Consider the following 17,704-nt stretch of genomic DNA (forward strand, 5'->3'; position numbering starts at 1 on the left):
AAAGAGAAAAAAAGCCGAGCATATAGGAAGCACACAGAGGAAGAAGCTCACCAGCCTCCTGAACCAAGATGTAAGGACAACTCAGGGACACTAGGAAAAAAAAAAAAAAAAAAAAAAAAAAAGAAATACTGGCCTGCATGAAATGCATGAGGAGATGAACCAAACTGAAAGTGAACGACACATTATAGTAAAAAGCATAGAACAGTCTGCTTAGACATAAGGACACTCACCTTTAGGTTACGGAGCGTTTCTGACCATTCCATCGACCCTATCTGAGGTATAGTAGTTAGGAGTAAACTTTTGGCTTTATTGGCATTTTCTTTCATGGTCTTTAAAACCCCATCCACTGACACCTGGAGAAAGATGAGCACAGATTTTACTAGCATACACCATGCTTCACAGAACACTTACCTGTGTCCCAGCCTTGCTCTGGTGTTAAGATGTTTGCCTCCCTTCTAAATTCATCTCAAGACACCTTATAGAAGTGTTTACAAGAGGCTTACAGTTCAGAGGGCAGGGAGTATGGGAGCAGGCAGGTAGGCATGGCGCTGGAGCAGTGGAGTGACCTCAGTACCTCACACCTCCAGCAAGATTACAATTTCCTAATCCTTCCCAAACAGTTCCACTGACTGGTTCTTATCACGGCAACTTAAAAGCAACTAAGGCATGAATTATATGTCATGTGAGGTTTAGCAAAAGATATGACTGAAATGGGTTCTCACCAGACATACCAGTCAGTCTTGATCGGAGATTCTTTTCAACTCATAGAACTATAAAAACAAGGCCTTCTTTTTGGTGTGGAAGCTACTTTTAATGGGATTTTCTCATAGCTGCCTGAACAGACTAAAAGAAACCTGTGCAGCCAGTCTGTTCATCCAAATTCAACTAAACAAGAACCAAGTATTCTAAAGGCATTTTTTTAAGAAAAAAAGGAGAAAATGTTATTGTTATGCTCATAGTAAGTGGACTGGTGGTTAACACCATAAACTACACCCAAGAGCCTAAAGAAACGAACAAACCCAGACAAACCACCTCAGAACAAAAATCCCAACTCACTCTGTGTTCCAGTCAGAAATCACCTTTATGATGCTTAATTGCCCTTCTGTGTCAAGATCCAGCATCCAACACATAAGACAGAGGGACACATGTGTAAGATGTAGTTTGTAGGAACCTACAGTATGGGAGACTCGACAGGACAAGGGCCTTGGTTCCTCCCCTCTCCTGTTCCTCATTCCTTTTTATGTGAAGCAGTCCCTCACTATGTGCATAAGCTTCTTTTAAACTCCTGACTCTCCTGCCTCTGTCCCCCAAGTGCTGCTGTTTGGGTGTGTGCCAACTGGACTGACACCTTAAGTTCCTATACAGGACAAAAAAACTACTTCTAGGACTGGGGATAAAGCTTAGGGGCAGAATGCTTACCCAGTATAAACTGGGCGCTAAACTGGATCTTCAGAAACTGGTGTCTGTGTCTGTGTGTATGTGCATGCCCCCAGGAGTCACTTATGCATGTCATGTGTGACATTAACTAGGAACTAGAATTTTTCTTGAGCATATTAAATAACTATAACACAATTATAATCTTCACTTAGCAACCTCCTGCAATGTTTCTGGATTAAAATTATGGAGGTACAGATGAAACCTGACTGGGCATACATTGGTATATGATTAAAGGGAATGGTTGGTCTCCTATGTACTCATGTTATTATCTACTTGTGTGCAGGAATGAACCGGTTCATGTGGGAAAGTTGACTCAGACTCAGATCCCTGCCCTGCTTTATCCTGCATAGAAGACAGCTAAGATCTAAGGACACGAGGACTATATCTTCGTGTCTCCTCATCCAGGTGGCTTCTGCAAACACCAAGGCATGGTGAGGAAGTACAAGCACCACAGTGGAAGCTCAGCTAAGGGCGGCACGCACGCTGAGGTATCACAGGCAGGCATTCATGGCAGCCAGAGACTCACCTTCTTGTTTTTACTCATGTCCATATACTTTCCCTGTGGCTCTGAACTTTCCCTCTGCTTCTCTCGTTGGGTTCCATCCACAATGCCCTTCCTATTGACCCTGTGACTCACAGCAACAACTGAACCCTCACTTCAAGGTCGAGCTCAAACCTCCAAGGTTCACTTCTTGGCACACCCGCTCCATGGAGTTACTGGTAGCAGTGATCTCATGAGTCAGGTCTAGAGTGACTCCTAACCACTTGCCGTCTGACTCTTGCCTGCCTCCCACAAGCTCATGTTTTGAACACTTCTTCCCCACTGGGGAGTGACATTTTGGGAGACCGTTGATTCTGTAAGAGGCAAGTTATAGCTGACAAAAGTATGCTAGTTGGGGTGAACTTCCGAAGGTTATACCTGGGCCTAGAGCTCTGTTTCCTGACTCCCCCTCCTGCACAATGTGAGCAGTCCTACCTCTCTTTCATGACTTGAATCTGCAATGTACGCCAGAGGCTCATGTTTGAGCGCCTGCTCCTCAGTCAGGCAGGGGAACCTTTAGGACAGTGGTTCTCAACCTTCCTAATGCTGTGACACTTTAGTATAGGATGCCAACCACAAAGTAACTTTGCTTTTCTAAGCTACTTTGTAACTGTAATTTGCTACCACTGTGAATTGTAATACAAATATCTGTGTTTTCAACGGTCTTTAGGCAACATCTGTGACAGGGGCATTTGAACCCCAAATGGGGTTCAAACCCACAGATTAGAACCAGTATTAGGAGGTTGGGCTTGATGGTTGTTGCAGTAACTGGGGCAATGGCCTTGGGAGGTTACTGCCCCATTCTTGTTCAGTCTAGCTCTCTTTGTTTCCTGGGTTTGACACAGGAGCTGCTATGGTGGCTTTCCCACAAGGTGGCTTTCCCACAGTCTGTTCTGTCAGGTGCTTTGGTTACAAGGACAAAAACAAACAAACAAGACAAACATGTGCAAAGCAGAGTCATTCCTCTGCAACATGTCTTGGCTTCCTTTCCGAGGAAACAAATTAAATAACTTGTTGAGTGTCATAAGTTAACTGAGGTGGGTTTGGGCCACTCTAGAACCATGTCAGGCTGTCATTTGTTTAAAGCACAATGACACAAATGGCTGTTTGAGTGGATGCCATGTTTATGTGCGTCTTTCTTGTAGCATTTAACATTCCTTGTCAATCTATGCCTTCCCACCGACAGAAGTTAGCCATCTGCTTTTTCCAGCACCCATATGGCATAACAGCCACCGCTCCCTCTGTAGAGGCAGCTGGCTTGAGACTGAGTAGAAAATCTGGCCCGATGCAACGTGCTGCCAGGAAGTGACAGGAGCTAACGCTTCCCATTAATTGAAAACAGCTTCTCTAGATCATGAAGCTGGGAGGAGCTCTTAAACTACCAGGCCAGATACAGTTGGCCTCAAAACTCTCCTACAGATAAACACAGAGCAACACCCTGCTATCAGCTGTAGACAGACTAAATCAATAAAGATTTACTAAAACCAAAGGATCAGGATCCATTTGTGTTGCCCAGCAAGTACATACACATGGGCAGACAGATGATATGACTAGATGACACCCTATTACATATAACTAGCTGGTGAAACAGGCGCTGAGACAGTGGCTGCAGTTGATGAACAGCTTAGGGGCTCAGGGGTTTCTTGCAAGGCTTTCTTCCTCCATGAAAACAAACATAAATAGCAACAGCACAAAGAGACCACACACGAAGCACATCGTTCTCTTTAAAGGAAGGCTCAGGTCTCAATGATGCTCCATACATCTACATGCCTACTATGGAGTGCCTGCACTGTCAATTCTCAGATGAGCGTGCCCTGACCCTCTGTGGAAGACCTTATATTTCAATAGGAACTACAGAAAATGTCTAACAACGACTAGTGTAAACCTAAAGACGATGTACAAAGGCCCTGAGACACATCCAAAGAAGACGGACGAGACATTCTCTTGATGGCTGATGCCCACACCTCACGTGATCAGAAGAGACTCCCCACTTACTGCTTCTTCATGCTCCTTCCAGCAATCATAATCGGTTGCCATGGCAATGCTTGCGTAGCACAATCCGGCCTCCTTAGCAAGCACCACCTCTGGAACAGTGGTCATATTGATAACATCTGCGCCCCAAGTACGGAATATAAAGCTTTCTGCCCGGGAGCTAAACCGAGGCCCCTCAATTGTGACTATCGTCCCCTTTGAATGGCACCGGAGTCCAAGCTTCTTAGCCATTTCTATGAGGACCTGGAAAAGGAAGAGCATGAGTCACACAGACAGTCCAAGATTTACCTTTCTGCTTTAGCAAACCAACTGCCTAGAGTAGACTTTTGCTACCATGTCCTTAGGGATCACTGAAAGAGGCCATCTAACCCTGTACTCACACATCCGGGTCCACTGCAGGCATAGCTCATAGCTTTTAGAGAAAACACACCAGACTTTGGTTTATGTATTTGAATTCCATTCACTGATGAGAACTTGGGAAGGCTATTCCGGGGCTTTGATCTGGATTGAGGTCTTGACTGATCACACTCGCTCAGCTAAGGAGTCACTTATCATGCACAGATCAACGGTCTGGCCCAGTGCCACCTTCCAAAATGCAGCTGCTCAGTCACTGCTCTTTGACATGGACTCTGTGGCCTTTTGGAAGAAAGTCTTTTTTGTTTTTTGTTTTTTTCTATAAAGCTTGTTGCTCCTCCAAAGACATATGGTGAAAGAAGAATAACTTTCCTGATTTTTTTTCTTTTTCTGTCCAGAGATCAATCTACCTGGGCTTCCTTACTGCAAGGTTTTTTAGAAACATTAGTTGCATCAGAAACAGTTCTGGGGCTGGAGAGATGGCTCAGCAGGTGAAAAGATTGTGCTTAAAATAACTAAGAATGGAGGTATTCTTAGCAAGGGGAAATGAAGCACTGCTTTTCCAAACCAAAGCTGAGGGAAGAAGAGGGGTGCCTCGTCAATCAACTGATTTACCTGCAGATAGCGTTCCATTCTGATATAACTATAAGGGGGACTACTAACCTCTCTTGTTTTGGGGCAAAATGGTTCAGCCATTGGGATATGGCACACTCCTCTGGCACTGCAATGGCTTCCATCATAGAAGGTCTGAGACCTCAGGGATGTCCTAGAAAGATAAAGTGGTAAGGTTTTACTTCTGTTAAACCTAACCAGGAAGGTGCACCCACGGAGACTGCTGTTAAAAGTATAGCTCAAATCAAGTTAGGACCTCAGGGATGGCAGGTAATGACGCACTGAAGTCAATCTGGAACATTTTATTAGATGTACACACACGAGTAGGCTCAGTGTGCCATTTCCCGGACTCACACTAGTTCCCCCCAAACTGTACCAGACTCATTTATTCGCTACCCTTTTCATAATTGTACGCTGTCCTTTTTTTTTTTTTAATGGTGGAAAAAAAAGTATATATTTAGAATTAACCATCTGGACTCACTTTAGATGAGCCCAATCTTGTTGGCAACATCTAGAGCATCATAATAAGGAACCAAGCGAACATACGCCTTCTTCTCTCCGTCAGGCCGTATCAGAGTATTGACTTTGGCCACATCAATGTGAATTGATGTGTTTCTTCACGGCCTGTTTGATCTGGGTCTTGTTGGCCTTAACATCCAATGAACACAAGCGTGTTGTTGTCCTCTATTTTCTTCATGGCCGACTCGGTGGTCAGTGGGAATTTGATGATAGCATAGTGGTCAAGCTTGTTTCTCCTGGGTGCACTCTTTCCAGGATATTCTGGCTGCCTCCGGAGCCGCAGGGTCCCGGGCTGCTGGTGGCTGACGTTCGGATCTTCTTTTTGTGGCTGTGGACACCTTTCAGCACCGCCTTCTTAGCTTTCAAGGCCTTCGCTTTGGCTTCCGCTTTGGGAGGGGCAGGAGCTTCCTTCTTTGCTTTCGGCGCCATCTTGGCGAAAAGGGCGTACACTGTCCTTTTTAAATCAGACTACACCCAGGTCTCCCTAAAAATCTGAAAAACCAACCAACCAAACACCGTTCCACCCCCAAACTCAACTTTTTGAACAGTTGCTTTGCTTCAGGTCCATACAAAGTTCTTACCCACATTTGACTGTGAGATCTGAAAATATCTGCCGCTTCAATCCCACTCACGCTTTTCCAGGTCATCCTGCTTGCCCTGCTCCACTGGTAACCAACCTGTCTCTTGCTCAGTTTGCTTTTACCAGCTTTAACTAGTTCTCAAGGTTTTCCTTTTATTTCAAGTTGTTTTTTTTTTTTTTGGGGGGGGGTCCCTAAATTCTGTTTTTGGAATTCATAAAAGACAGGCTAAAATGAACTAACACGCTGCCAGTTCACTCAACTTCTTGGAAACTTTCAGAAAAAGCTACCAACTACTTTTTTGTGTGTATTGATTTTTCTAAAGTTGAACTACTGAGTAACTCCGGGAAACCCCCTAGCCTCTGTCTTTTCCTGCTGAGGGTTGATGAGGCAAGGATGGGACACAGGAAAGCTGAAAGCAGGAAATCTGGTCTTTTTCCAGCGGTGGCAGTGGGGCAGAATGAAAAACTATTTTTGGTGGTTCCATTTACACAGCTGGAGTAATTTGGTACCGTTCCAAATGAACTATTCCTTGGGCTTATCATCCCTAGCGACTCCGCTTGCATCGAAGTCATCTCTCTTTGAGATGAAGCAGCTTCACTGCTGTGAAAGAAAGCAAGCTCTATGATTCTTGACTTTTTCACACGCCTCAAGAAGTCAGTTTATCTATCCAGCTGAGGTTAGAGGATAGGTCACATGACAACTCTAGCCTACATCAACAGGGTTTCCCCTGGAAGACTGAGTAACAAAAGGATGCCTCGTTATCACCTTCACATCTGCCTGGTTTTAGTTTTGATGAGTCAAGTTGTAGCAATCCTTGCAACTAGGATTGTAAAGCAGGGATACTGAGACTTCAAGTAGCCATGGCAACAGGCATCCATACCTATGTCAACGTGTTCACTGCTTCTCTGTCCCCTCACATCTCTGCCTGTGGCAGGCACACCACATCTTGTTATGTTACTTGATACCTGTTGACTGGTCTCAATTACTTCCTTCAAATGGAATGACTTACATTTTCCTTTTTTGGTTCTTCAAGACAGGGTTTCTCTGAGTACCCTTGGCTGTCCTGGAACTCACTCTATAGACCAGGTTGGCCTTGAACTCAAGAGCTGGGAGTTAAGGCATGTGCCACCACAGCCCGGCTTACATTTTTCTTATTAAATGAAGGTATCTAATTACAAGTTACAGAGTTACAGCAAATTCTGTATGTTTTTCATTCTCCCGTTTTCTAATAAAAGATAGTACTGTACTTGCTGGGCCTGGAGCCATATGACTTTGGTTCTAGTACTCAGAAGGCAGAGGCAAGTAGAACTCTGTGATTTCAGGCCAGCCTGGTCTACATAGAGAGTTCCAGGGCTGCCAGAGCTACATAGTGAGACTCTTATCTCAAAACACAAAACAAAAATTTACAAAATTAGTGCTCATCCTTCATTTATAGAAGCAGCAAGAGAAGTCAGTCAATCAAGGCGCCCTGGTAACATAGTAGAGAACCTGAGAATCAACTGCAGGCTGAGGACCCAGAAAACTCCACCCCAGGGAAGAGGGGAAAAGTAGCATTAAAATCAACGCTTTTCTCCCCCATGAAGATACACCTACTTGTAGCATCAGTGTCACTGTGCTCAGTGAAATGGCTAATGATCAAAAGCTAAACTGCTTATATATAGAATACACCCATATATGGATTGTAAACTGAGGAACTGCCCACACTAAAGGAATTCGACAGAGCAAGGGGTTTACAACCATAGCTGAGAAATGTCACAGCCTTGCCAACAGCTTTTAAAAGGGCCCAGTGAGACCCAGGTTAAACTACTAACCAAATAATGCCAAGATGACAGATTTTTTGGTTAGCTGTTAAGTTTGTAATCAATCTGTTATAGCATCGGTAGGGTGTGCATACACTTGTTTCTAGAGTTTGATATATGATCAACCCAGTTATGGCTTCTATAGTAATAAAGGACTACTGCTGAAGGTCTGCTTCCTCTACCAAAGTGGAGAGATTGACCTTGCCTCCTAATTAAGCACGGACTTCAGGGAACACTAGCAGGCTGTTTACTACTCACCAGCTGCTTGCTTCTGGGAAAGTCAATCTGATCTCTGCACCTCAGGTCTTCCCATACTTAAAAGTAGGGGCAGGAGAGACAAAACCACTTACTTACCCCACATGGGCTAAGGGAGGGTGGAATGAAATAATAAAACACAAGGGCTGGCACTGACCACTGCTGCACACGGAGCATCCACTTCTGTACTCTCCTCTGCCAACATGGGAGTCTGGCATTTTCACAGGCACATGGAAATCTCTAAAACTGCTTGATGTTGTCAAGCAGGGGTAGATGCTCTCCTAGCTTCCTTTCTGCTGCTGTGACAAAATACTCTGACAAAAAGCAACTTAGGAGAGAAAGGGTTTTAGCTCACAATTCCAGGCTAGAGTCCCTCTCTGTGGGGGAGTTATAGTGAGAGAAGCTTGAGAAAGGTGATCATATTACATCCACATAGTACGGCAGACAGACTCCTCCCCTACAGCTCAGGACCTCTGCCTGGGGAATGGGTGCTGCCCACAATTGACTAGCTCTCCTGACATTACTTAACAATCAAGACATCGACCCACAGACACACCCACAGGCCTACCTGGCCTTAGTAATTCCTCATTGAGACTCTCTTTCTAGATGATTCCAAATTGTGTTAAGGTGGCAGTTAAATCTGACCGGCTCAGGCACTGAAACATCTCTTTGAAAGCGTGAAGGAGACACATAAGCTCGAACTGCTAGGAGAAATGACTTCGATGCAGTCAGAGAGACAACCCTGGGCTCTTTCAGATACAGCACAGCAGGAAAACCAACCAGTAGCTTGTTTCTTAAGTAGGGGCCTTTGAATTAGGTGTTACGTCAATAGTACTCTCCTTTGAAGAAATGTGAAGCTAAAAACATGCTGGAAACACTAATTCTCCAGGAAACAAAAACATCACAACTTCTGAGGTAGCTTCCAAATGCGGCCTCTGTCCCTAGCAAGCCCTGGCATGAGGGTGCAACAGTCAGTGAACTGCACACAAGGCAACACGGCTTTGCTCACAAGGATGGTTTCTGTGGAAGAGTTTCTCCCAGCTCGTTAGGATCATTCCAATAGCAGGCGAACTCCCAATTGCTTACCAATTGTAACAACAACAGGAACAGAAAACAAAACAAAACAAAAACAAAGAAAAAACCCAATGGATGTTTAAACCTCAGTGATGAGAGTGTTCAATGAAGAGGGCTTCACTGTTCCTCCTTATAATCTGTTATGAGATCTTGCTAGCAGTACACCAGGCAACATAAGAACAAACATTCTCTGTTCTTGGGGCTGGAGTGGGGGTTGAAGAGATGGCTCAGCAACGGCACTTGTTGGTTACAGAAGACCTGAGTTTGATTTCTAGCACCCACACGGTGGCTCACAACCACCTACGACTCCAGTCCTAGGAGATCTAACACACTCTTCTGACCACTGAGGGCACCAGACATGTACAGATGCAGTGCATGCAAACACACACAGGCAAAGTTCATACCCATAAAATACAATAGCATTTACCAATGCTGTTATTGGTTCCTAACTGTCCCAACTTGCTCCAGGGCGATGTAAGTGGTTTTATCTGTTCACCCAAGAAACAATAGCCACATGTAGGTCAACTACATGCAGGAAAAAGTACCACTGTGTGCCTTTATGCTTAGCATTGCAAATTGTAAACGGGGGGGGTGGGGGGGGAGTTGGCTGGAAAGGCTTTAGCATTTTAAATTTCACTAATGAGTCAGATGACCCCTCAAAATGCCCATTTCAAACAGCAATAGTTATATTTAAGAAATCGCCAGGTCCTAAGAGCAGAATGTGACATTTTCACTCCTCAATTATTCATCGGTAACTTGTCTCCCTGTCCATCGCAACACAGTCATTCACATTCCTCTGGAAAGAGAGAAACAAACCAAGATTTAGGGCTCTAGAAATATGAACTTATAGAAGAAACCATCCCTAGAAAAGCGGCAGGAGTTCATGAAACCCAGATCCACAAGTTGGAACAATTGACACCAAATTACAGTAAGGGCTGAGTCAGTCTATGAGAGTAGCTAATCGAACGTCATTTCCCCTGGTTAAGCTTCTGCTTTCCAAAGCCCCGAGGACAGCCCCGTAGGATTACCTGCAGTCGTATCTTGGTTTATGACTTACAAAATGAAGCTATAGAAAGCAGCTAAAGGGGCTGTCAAGCGTTGAAGGGGAGCACTGTCCAGAAAGCTTGCAGGGAGGGAGGGTGGGGTCTGAGCATGCGCACATAACAAGATGCTGTGATGTAGAGACTCAGAGACAGAAGAGTGACAGGTGGCTCCAGCAAGGATCCCTGAGGACCAGCAGTGTTTACAAAGCAGCAGAGCCAGGAGACAGTTACAGAATCTGAGCTACCTCACTGGGGTGGGAGAGCTGCAAGCACGTGGGTGAGGGGCGGCTGAGGAGACAGGCTTGAGCCACCCGAGTTTGGATCCATTTGCTAGTTATGTAATAGCATCTCTGTACCTAGGTCTCCTCAAACATACGTGGGGGAATGGTCACAGAGGCACCCAGCTCTAGAGCTCGGTTGTTACAACAGGAATGTGGTAATACCATGAAGAGCTGTGACGGAACTAGATCCCAGAGCAGAATCTAAGAAGCTACTTCTTGGGGGTTATTGACTTCGCTTTAAGCACAGCTAGATAGGAAAGGAGAACTCCGACACAAGTTACGGATGGGAGGGAGGGCAGAGGCACGCAGTGAGTGTGTGCCCAGCAGTATCTGCTTCCTTATAAAACTGAAGATGACGTGCTCGGAGGAGGGAGGAGATACACGAGAAGCCGTACAACTTGCCTCTGAGAGGAGTGGGACAGAGCAAGGCAAAGGCCCCTGGGAAACTCTTCATCATGAGTCTCTGTGCCTTCCTTTTCGGTTTCAGACAGGGTGCTGTCACTATGTAATCTGGCTATCCTAACTGTCCTCAAGCAATGTCCCTGCGGTGGCCTCCTCAGGGGTGAGGTCCCAGGTGCAAGTCATCACGCTCAGGAGTCCGTTTCTGATCGTTAGACCCTACACACACTCAAGATGAAAGGAGACCTGTGTGGACACCAGAGAACACCCCTACAAGACTACAGCCTCAAACGATGACATCACAGGGGAAGCCCAAAGCAGGGCTGTGTCTCTTAGAGGGTGAAATAAATAGGCATAATGTATCAGCTCATGTATTTACTGCGGGACTTTCCTGATGAGTCAGACCACAGAGCTAGAGAAAACCCAGATCTCCTATTTATCCTGCAAGAGGATAAGCTGGGAACAAACCAAAAACCCAAACCAAGCTTGAGAAGGAGCACATCTGAACCCAATACCCGCAGGCAGAACTCTTACATTAACAGAGGAGGACACTGGAGGACAGGCATTGTTTTACCTGGTATTTTGAGTCACAGAAGTTACTGTTTCTGTGAATTTTGTTTTAAGCTTAAAATAAAATAAGGACCTACATCCACAATTTTCACATATATCCTTTCTTCCTGTCCAATCAATGACTTCAGTGATACAGCAAATATTGATGGCACAGAAAGAAAGGATACATGGAGAAATTGCTGGAAGTTCCTGCCCCTGGGCCCTCAACCTCTGGAAGGGCATGACTGTTTTACGTTTCTTCTACCCAGCAACAGGATCTGAAATAGAATCTGTACTGGCTGGCTTTGTGTGTCAACTTGACATAAGTTAGAGTCATCAGAGAGGAAGGGGCCACGGTTGGGAAAATGCATCCAGGAGATCCAGTTGTAAAGCAACCTCTCAATTTCTCCCCTCACTAATTGAGGGGAGGGTCCAGTTCATGATAGGTGGTGTGATCCCTGGGCATGTGGTCCTGGGTTCTGTAAGAAAGCAGGCTGAGCAAGCCATGGGAAGCAAGCCAGTAAGCAGCACCCCTCCATGAGCCTGCATCAGCTTCCGCCTCCAGGTTCCAGGCCTGCTTGAATTCCTGCCCCGATCTCCTCCAAAGATGAATTATGATCTGGATGTGTAATCTAAATAAACCTTTTCCTCTACGACTTGCCTTTCAGTCGTGGTGTTCTCATCATAGCAATAGGAGCCTTAATGAAGACAGTATCTAACAGAAAATGGAGGAACCACGTGTGCCCAGAAACTTAGGAAAAGACAATGGAGTGCCTCAGCATTGGGGAGAAGCCAGCAGAGGCCCTTGGGAGAAGACGCCCTATGCAACACTCGACAACCAACCCTTAAAGAGTAACCATAAGCTACAAAGCTGATAAGCAATGGGAGAAAGGCTAGGCAATCCGAACAACTATGCTTCTAAATTCGTCTAAGCCTCCTCTTAGAATCTGGCCTGTTTAGGCAAGGCCCTTGCCAAGCCGCAGCAGGGAGGAGGCCTCTGTCCCAAGTGTCTAACTTCACGAGACACTCATCATAGAGCCTGTGCAGTTCAGAGGCCACTGCATCTTCAAAGACGTTTGTAAAAAGAACTGTTGCCATTTGGTGAGGAAGTTACTGCAGACCCCTTAGTAAGCAGCTGGGGGTTTCCTATACGTGCTGCTTGCACTGTAAGTGATACTGGAGATCTGAAGATGCTGGGATCAAGGCACACAAGAAGTTCCAGGAAGAAACACCACCCAAAAGTCCAACTGGAGCTCCGAGAACAGCTGATCTATCTTTATCCACAGAGCAAAGCCAGAGTCAGGACGGAAGCTACATCAACTCCTGTGTGTCAACTGCCTACCCCCACAGGTAGGCAGGATGAAAGAAAAATGTACCAACCCAAAGGAGGGTAGGGCACACAGGACCGTTTTACCAGTCAGTCATAAGAACTGGCAAGGCCTCTTCCTGTAAGTGGCCAGAGGTGACCTGTGAAGATGGTTCGATATTCTCTTGACCGAGAAAACCCCACAAAATCATGCAAATCATGAGGTTCAAATCTTTGTGTTTGCTTTCAGAACACCCGGGAAACTGCCCAGGCCAGCAAGGGTATGTGTAACTGGAAAGCCACCAAGTATCTGAAGGACGTCACTTTAAAGAAGCAATGTGTCCCATTTCCATTCCAGAGAGTGCCTAATTTTTGCTGCACAAGTTTAAAGATTCAGAAAGTAATGCTGAACTTAGGGTTTGGATGTAGGCTGTCCAGTTATTGAACAGATCCAGGTGAACAAGGATGTACCAATGAACCTACAGAGCTCATGGCTGGATTAACCCACACATGAGCTCTCCTTGTCACAGAGATGATCCTCACTGAGAAGAAACAATTGTTCCAAAGCCAGAAGAGGAGGTTGCATAGAAGAAAAAGATATCCCAGAAGAAACTGAAGAAACAAAAACTCATGGCATGGGAATAAATCCAGCATAAAATAAATGCAGATAAAGTAAAGGTCAAAACAAACAAAAAAAGCACATGCATACACACACACGCCCCAAACCCCAAATAAAAATAACTGACAAGCTTGAGTGAGCTCAGACCTGGAAAATCTCAGAGATCTGAGGCCAGTAGGCGTGGAGCTGCTCCCTGTTCTGGAACACTTAACCACTACACCTAACTGAGGACCATGGGCATAACACCTGGAGTTTTCCACTCTAATGAGGTATCTAGATAGCCCGGAGTCTTCAGCCAATGAGGTTCCCTTCCCTTCCTGGGTATTCCTCTTCTACAAAAGATATATAACCCTTAACTCACCCCAAATAAAGGGTATGCATTTACATCCACCATCAAATAAACCAGTATGAACAAGCAAGGTCCATCTCAGAGAGCTGCTTCATTAAGGATCACTGTGGGGAAGGCCTACAACTAAAGGGCCACGCCTAAGACTCCTGAGGAACGTTATTTTCCTTACAGCCCTTCTGGTACACTTGGCTCTCGCTCCTAATCAGACAGGATTCCACTTGTCCAGAGCTCTGTCTTTCTTTTCTGCTTGGCTCTCAGAAGCCTGGAGGAGAAAGGCATACTGCTGGTACCCATTCCTGACTCCCAATGGAACACCGTCGTGCCTGAGACAAGGAACTGTAGAATTTGTTTCAGATTTTGCTGTTTCCCCTTCCGGTCTGGTGAAGGAAGACAGGCTGCAGACTCCAGTTACAGACTTCATTCTGCCTTCCCCAAGTGGCATGCCAGTGGTGTCCAGGCAGGCCATAGTGCAGCACAGGAGGTCATGCAGTAAGGGAGACAAACCTCAAATTATAAATCTTGGATGCCCTATAAGGTCCTTTTAAAATAAAAATGCCTAACAAGATTCTCTTGGACCAAGGGGAAGACCCAAGTCCTTTCCCTTTCAAAGGGACTGTTAATGAGCATCAGGAAAAAAGAAAAGGACATGGTGGGTATGCTGAAGAAGATTGCTGGCCTGGTGGCACTGACTGGATGTGACACTCCACAAGACAGGCTACCAATACTGTACACAAAGCCTCTGGTGTTCTTGATTGACTCCCTCAAAATTCATCACATAGGACAGAATACAGATGAGAAGCTGGGTGTGCTCAGAGCAGAATCAGATGTTAAAAACAAGACAGCCAATACCAGGATGGACGAACAAGGGGTCTGGCAGGCAAAAATCACACCAGAAGCCATGGGAGGTCATTAGTGGAGACACCTGACTCCATCCTGTTAGAAAGGCTAATATAATCAAATATCTTTGATGGGTTGAAGGGAACTGGATACAGTTAAATGCTCTGGTGTGTTAAAACAACAACAACAAACCACTACCACTACCACCACCACCACCACTACCAAAAAAAAAAAACCAAGGCCCAGTTTGAATCAGATTCTGTTTTCGATGGTCTAACCACTTGTGGTTCTGACAATGGGGACTTTCTACAAGGCAGAAGAAATGGACTCGTCAAACTGAAGGCAGTAAGGAGCTGACACCATGGAGATGGATTGGGGACACTAAGATTTATGTGCATTCTGAATATGAATGGTACGAGTGCGTGTTCAGTCTCTGGTTTATGACGAACACCTCACAAGCGTTGTGCCACGTATGCTTTAAAGGGCACGGGTATAAGAATGAGGGGTGACCAATTAGACAAGATGGATGAAGCAAAGAAGTGCAGGCTGACAGGAGCCGGATGTAGATCGCTCCTGAGAGACACAGCCAGAATACAGCAAATACAGAGGCGAATGCCACCAGCAAACCACTGAACTGAGAACGGGACCCCCGTTGAAGGAATCAGAGAAAGAACTGGAAGAACTTGAAGGGGCTCGAGACCCCATATGTACAATAATGCCAAGCAACTAGAGCTTCCAGGGACTAAGCCACTACCTAAAGACTATACATGGACTGACCCTGGACTCCAACCTCATAGGTAGCAAATGAATATCCTAGTAAGATCACCAGTGGAAGGGGAAGCCCTGGGTCCTCACTAAGACTGAACCCCAGTGAACGTGATTGTTGGGGGAGGGCAATGGGGAGGACGGGAGGGGAACACCCATAAAGAAGGGGAGGGGGAGGGAATAGGGGGATGTTTGCCCAGAAACTGGGAAAGGGAATAACATTTGAAATGTAAATAAGAAAGACTCAAGTTAATTAAAAAAAAAAAAAAAAAAAGAATGAGGGGTGACACTGATTGGTGACTCACCCTCCGAAGCATTCTATTTCTGCTCTAATAATAAAACACACAGCCTTGGAAGAGACCGACAAGTTAGCAGTTCTCTGCAGAAAATGAGGTCACTCTTTTCCAACAATCTTTTCCCATCCTCACATACAACATTTCCACCTGCAGAGTCAAAGGGGAGTCCCAAGTGCAACTGTGCTGGGGAAAGCAGAACAGCGTGCAAGCCAGAGTGCCCTTTGGTTGTGCAAACAATCCAGGTACCTTGCAGGATTAGAGGAGATGCTTTAGGTATTCCTCATTTACTCATTTATTTATTAGCTTTTTATTGATTCTTTGTATATTTCATATCATGTACCCCAATCTCACTCATCTCCCATCCCCACAAGAAGAGAGAATAAAAAAACGTTGTCAGGGACGCTGTAGTGCATTATGATGTGTCCCACTGAACACCCCTCTGTCCACACATTTTTACTTGCAAATGTTTATTGCAATGAGTCACTGGTCTGGTTCCAGGCCTCTGGTTTCTGCTACACCATCAATACTAGGTCCTCACTGGCACTCCTCTTGGATATCCTGCTGTTGCACTGTCGTGGAGAACCTGTATGCTTTGGATCTGCAGGACCAACACACTCCAGCAGTTCATAGATGGGGTAGGTATTGGTGCAACTTAAGTCCTGGATCTAGGCCTGGGCTGTGTCTGAGTTGGTGCCTGCCTGGTAGGAAGAAGGGAGGGTCTTCCAAAAGAAAGGAAGACCATGGAAGCTCCAAGGCACCTTCAGGAGTACAGGGTAAAGGCAGGCCGCCTGTGCTCTGCACAGCTAGGTGTCACTGGAGGGTCCTCAGCAATTCCCAGCAAACTTATAGGTGCTGCAATGGGAGACACCCTGAGTGGGGGCTGCTGTCTTACTTTACTGTCGGGAGCATTTTATACAAGTTCCTATACTCTTTCCTTTTTTACTGACCTAGCAGGTAGCCAACCCTTGTATTATAGGCCCAGGAAACTGGCAGTGACCTGCGTAAGTTTGTGGACATACAAGCTTAATATCTAGAATTTCAATTGCTAATATATATGCCATGTAAGTTAAGACTTCATGTTGCCCTGCTGTGATCATCTGCATCGCACAGGGAAATGGAAAGAACTTCTTTTCAAAACCAGTGTTGGATCTCCGAGGCAGGAGATGAACTGTGTAGACTCATGGGTGGACGAAGGCAGGGACTAGTGTGGCCAGGGCTGGCACAGCACTTAATATCTGTGACCACTTGCCTGCCCAGCGCAGGAGGCCTCGGTTTGGTCATTATCCTCATGCATGGAAGCTCTGGGAGGTTTATGGGCACTGGTTTGTCATACACAGGAACACTGACAAGGGTACCTTGAACATGACAGGCAACTGTCTGAGCAGCTCTCACTGTGCAAAGCCAGAAGGACTGCAGTCTACCTCCTAGGGGTCACATACCAAGGTCACTGGCATGAAGAGCTCTGATTCCTTAACGGCCACAACTCAGTCACTTCTTAGCTCCTGCGGGTGGGCAAGGTAGAACAGGCCCAGCCTCCGTAACCCCCACCCCAATCTGACTTGCTGGACTGGATCTAAGAAGTACCCACTTCCCTTTCACCTCCAAACCTGGAAAGATCCCCTCATCTTCAGCAAGGAGGAGTATATGACTTTTTCCTTCTATTTCTTTTACTGTGTGCCCAACCTTCCCCAAAATGCTGACGTTTTTTGAGACAGGGTTTCACTATGTAGCCCTGGTTACTCTCAACTTTCTAGTAGCACTCACGGGCTAGCCTCCCGTCTGCTGGTATTAAAGGTGTGTCCCACTACTCTCTTTCCCTTATACTTTCTTTCATCTTACTAAATTCTACCTTCCTAGTATGCTCTATTGTTCTTTCTTTCACCACATTTGTATCTATGAATGTCTTGTGGTTTTGTTTCTAGTGACAGGGTTTCTCTGCATAGCCCTGGCTGTCTCTGTAGACCTGACTGGCCTTCAAATTCACAGATCCACCTGGCTGGCTTCCAGACTGCTGGGATAAAAGTGAGTGCCACCACTGCCGGGCAGTGTACCTTTGCTTTATCTCCTTCAAATGTTTGGTTTCTTTCCACTGAATG

At 45.7% G+C, this 17,704-nt stretch overlaps 1 protein-coding gene and 1 pseudogene across 2 annotated transcripts in view; both read right to left on the reverse strand.

The window, feature by feature from the left end:
• Positions 1-17,704, reverse strand: part of Mtap (methylthioadenosine phosphorylase) — a 53,185-nt gene that overhangs the window by 5,970 nt on the left and 29,511 nt on the right. The window contains exons 5-7 of the mRNA XM_032902124.1: positions 4,988-5,090; positions 3,974-4,213; positions 231-353 (exon numbers count right to left, since the gene is read on the reverse strand). Of these exons, the coding sequence (XP_032758015.1) occupies positions 231-353; positions 3,974-4,213; positions 4,988-5,090 (466 nt within the window). The remainder of the gene's footprint in view (positions 1-230; positions 354-3,973; positions 4,214-4,987; positions 5,091-17,704) is intronic.
• LOC116900361 lies at positions 5,397-9,377 on the reverse strand (annotated as a pseudogene). Its single transcript, XR_004387929.1, has one exon. The product of XR_004387929.1 is annotated as a 60S ribosomal protein L23a-like (transcript).

The sequence above is a fragment of the Rattus rattus genome, chromosome 1 (assembly GCF_011064425.1).
Source record: "Rattus rattus isolate New Zealand chromosome 1, Rrattus_CSIRO_v1, whole genome shotgun sequence".
NCBI lineage: Eukaryota > Metazoa > Chordata > Mammalia > Rodentia > Muridae > Rattus > Rattus rattus.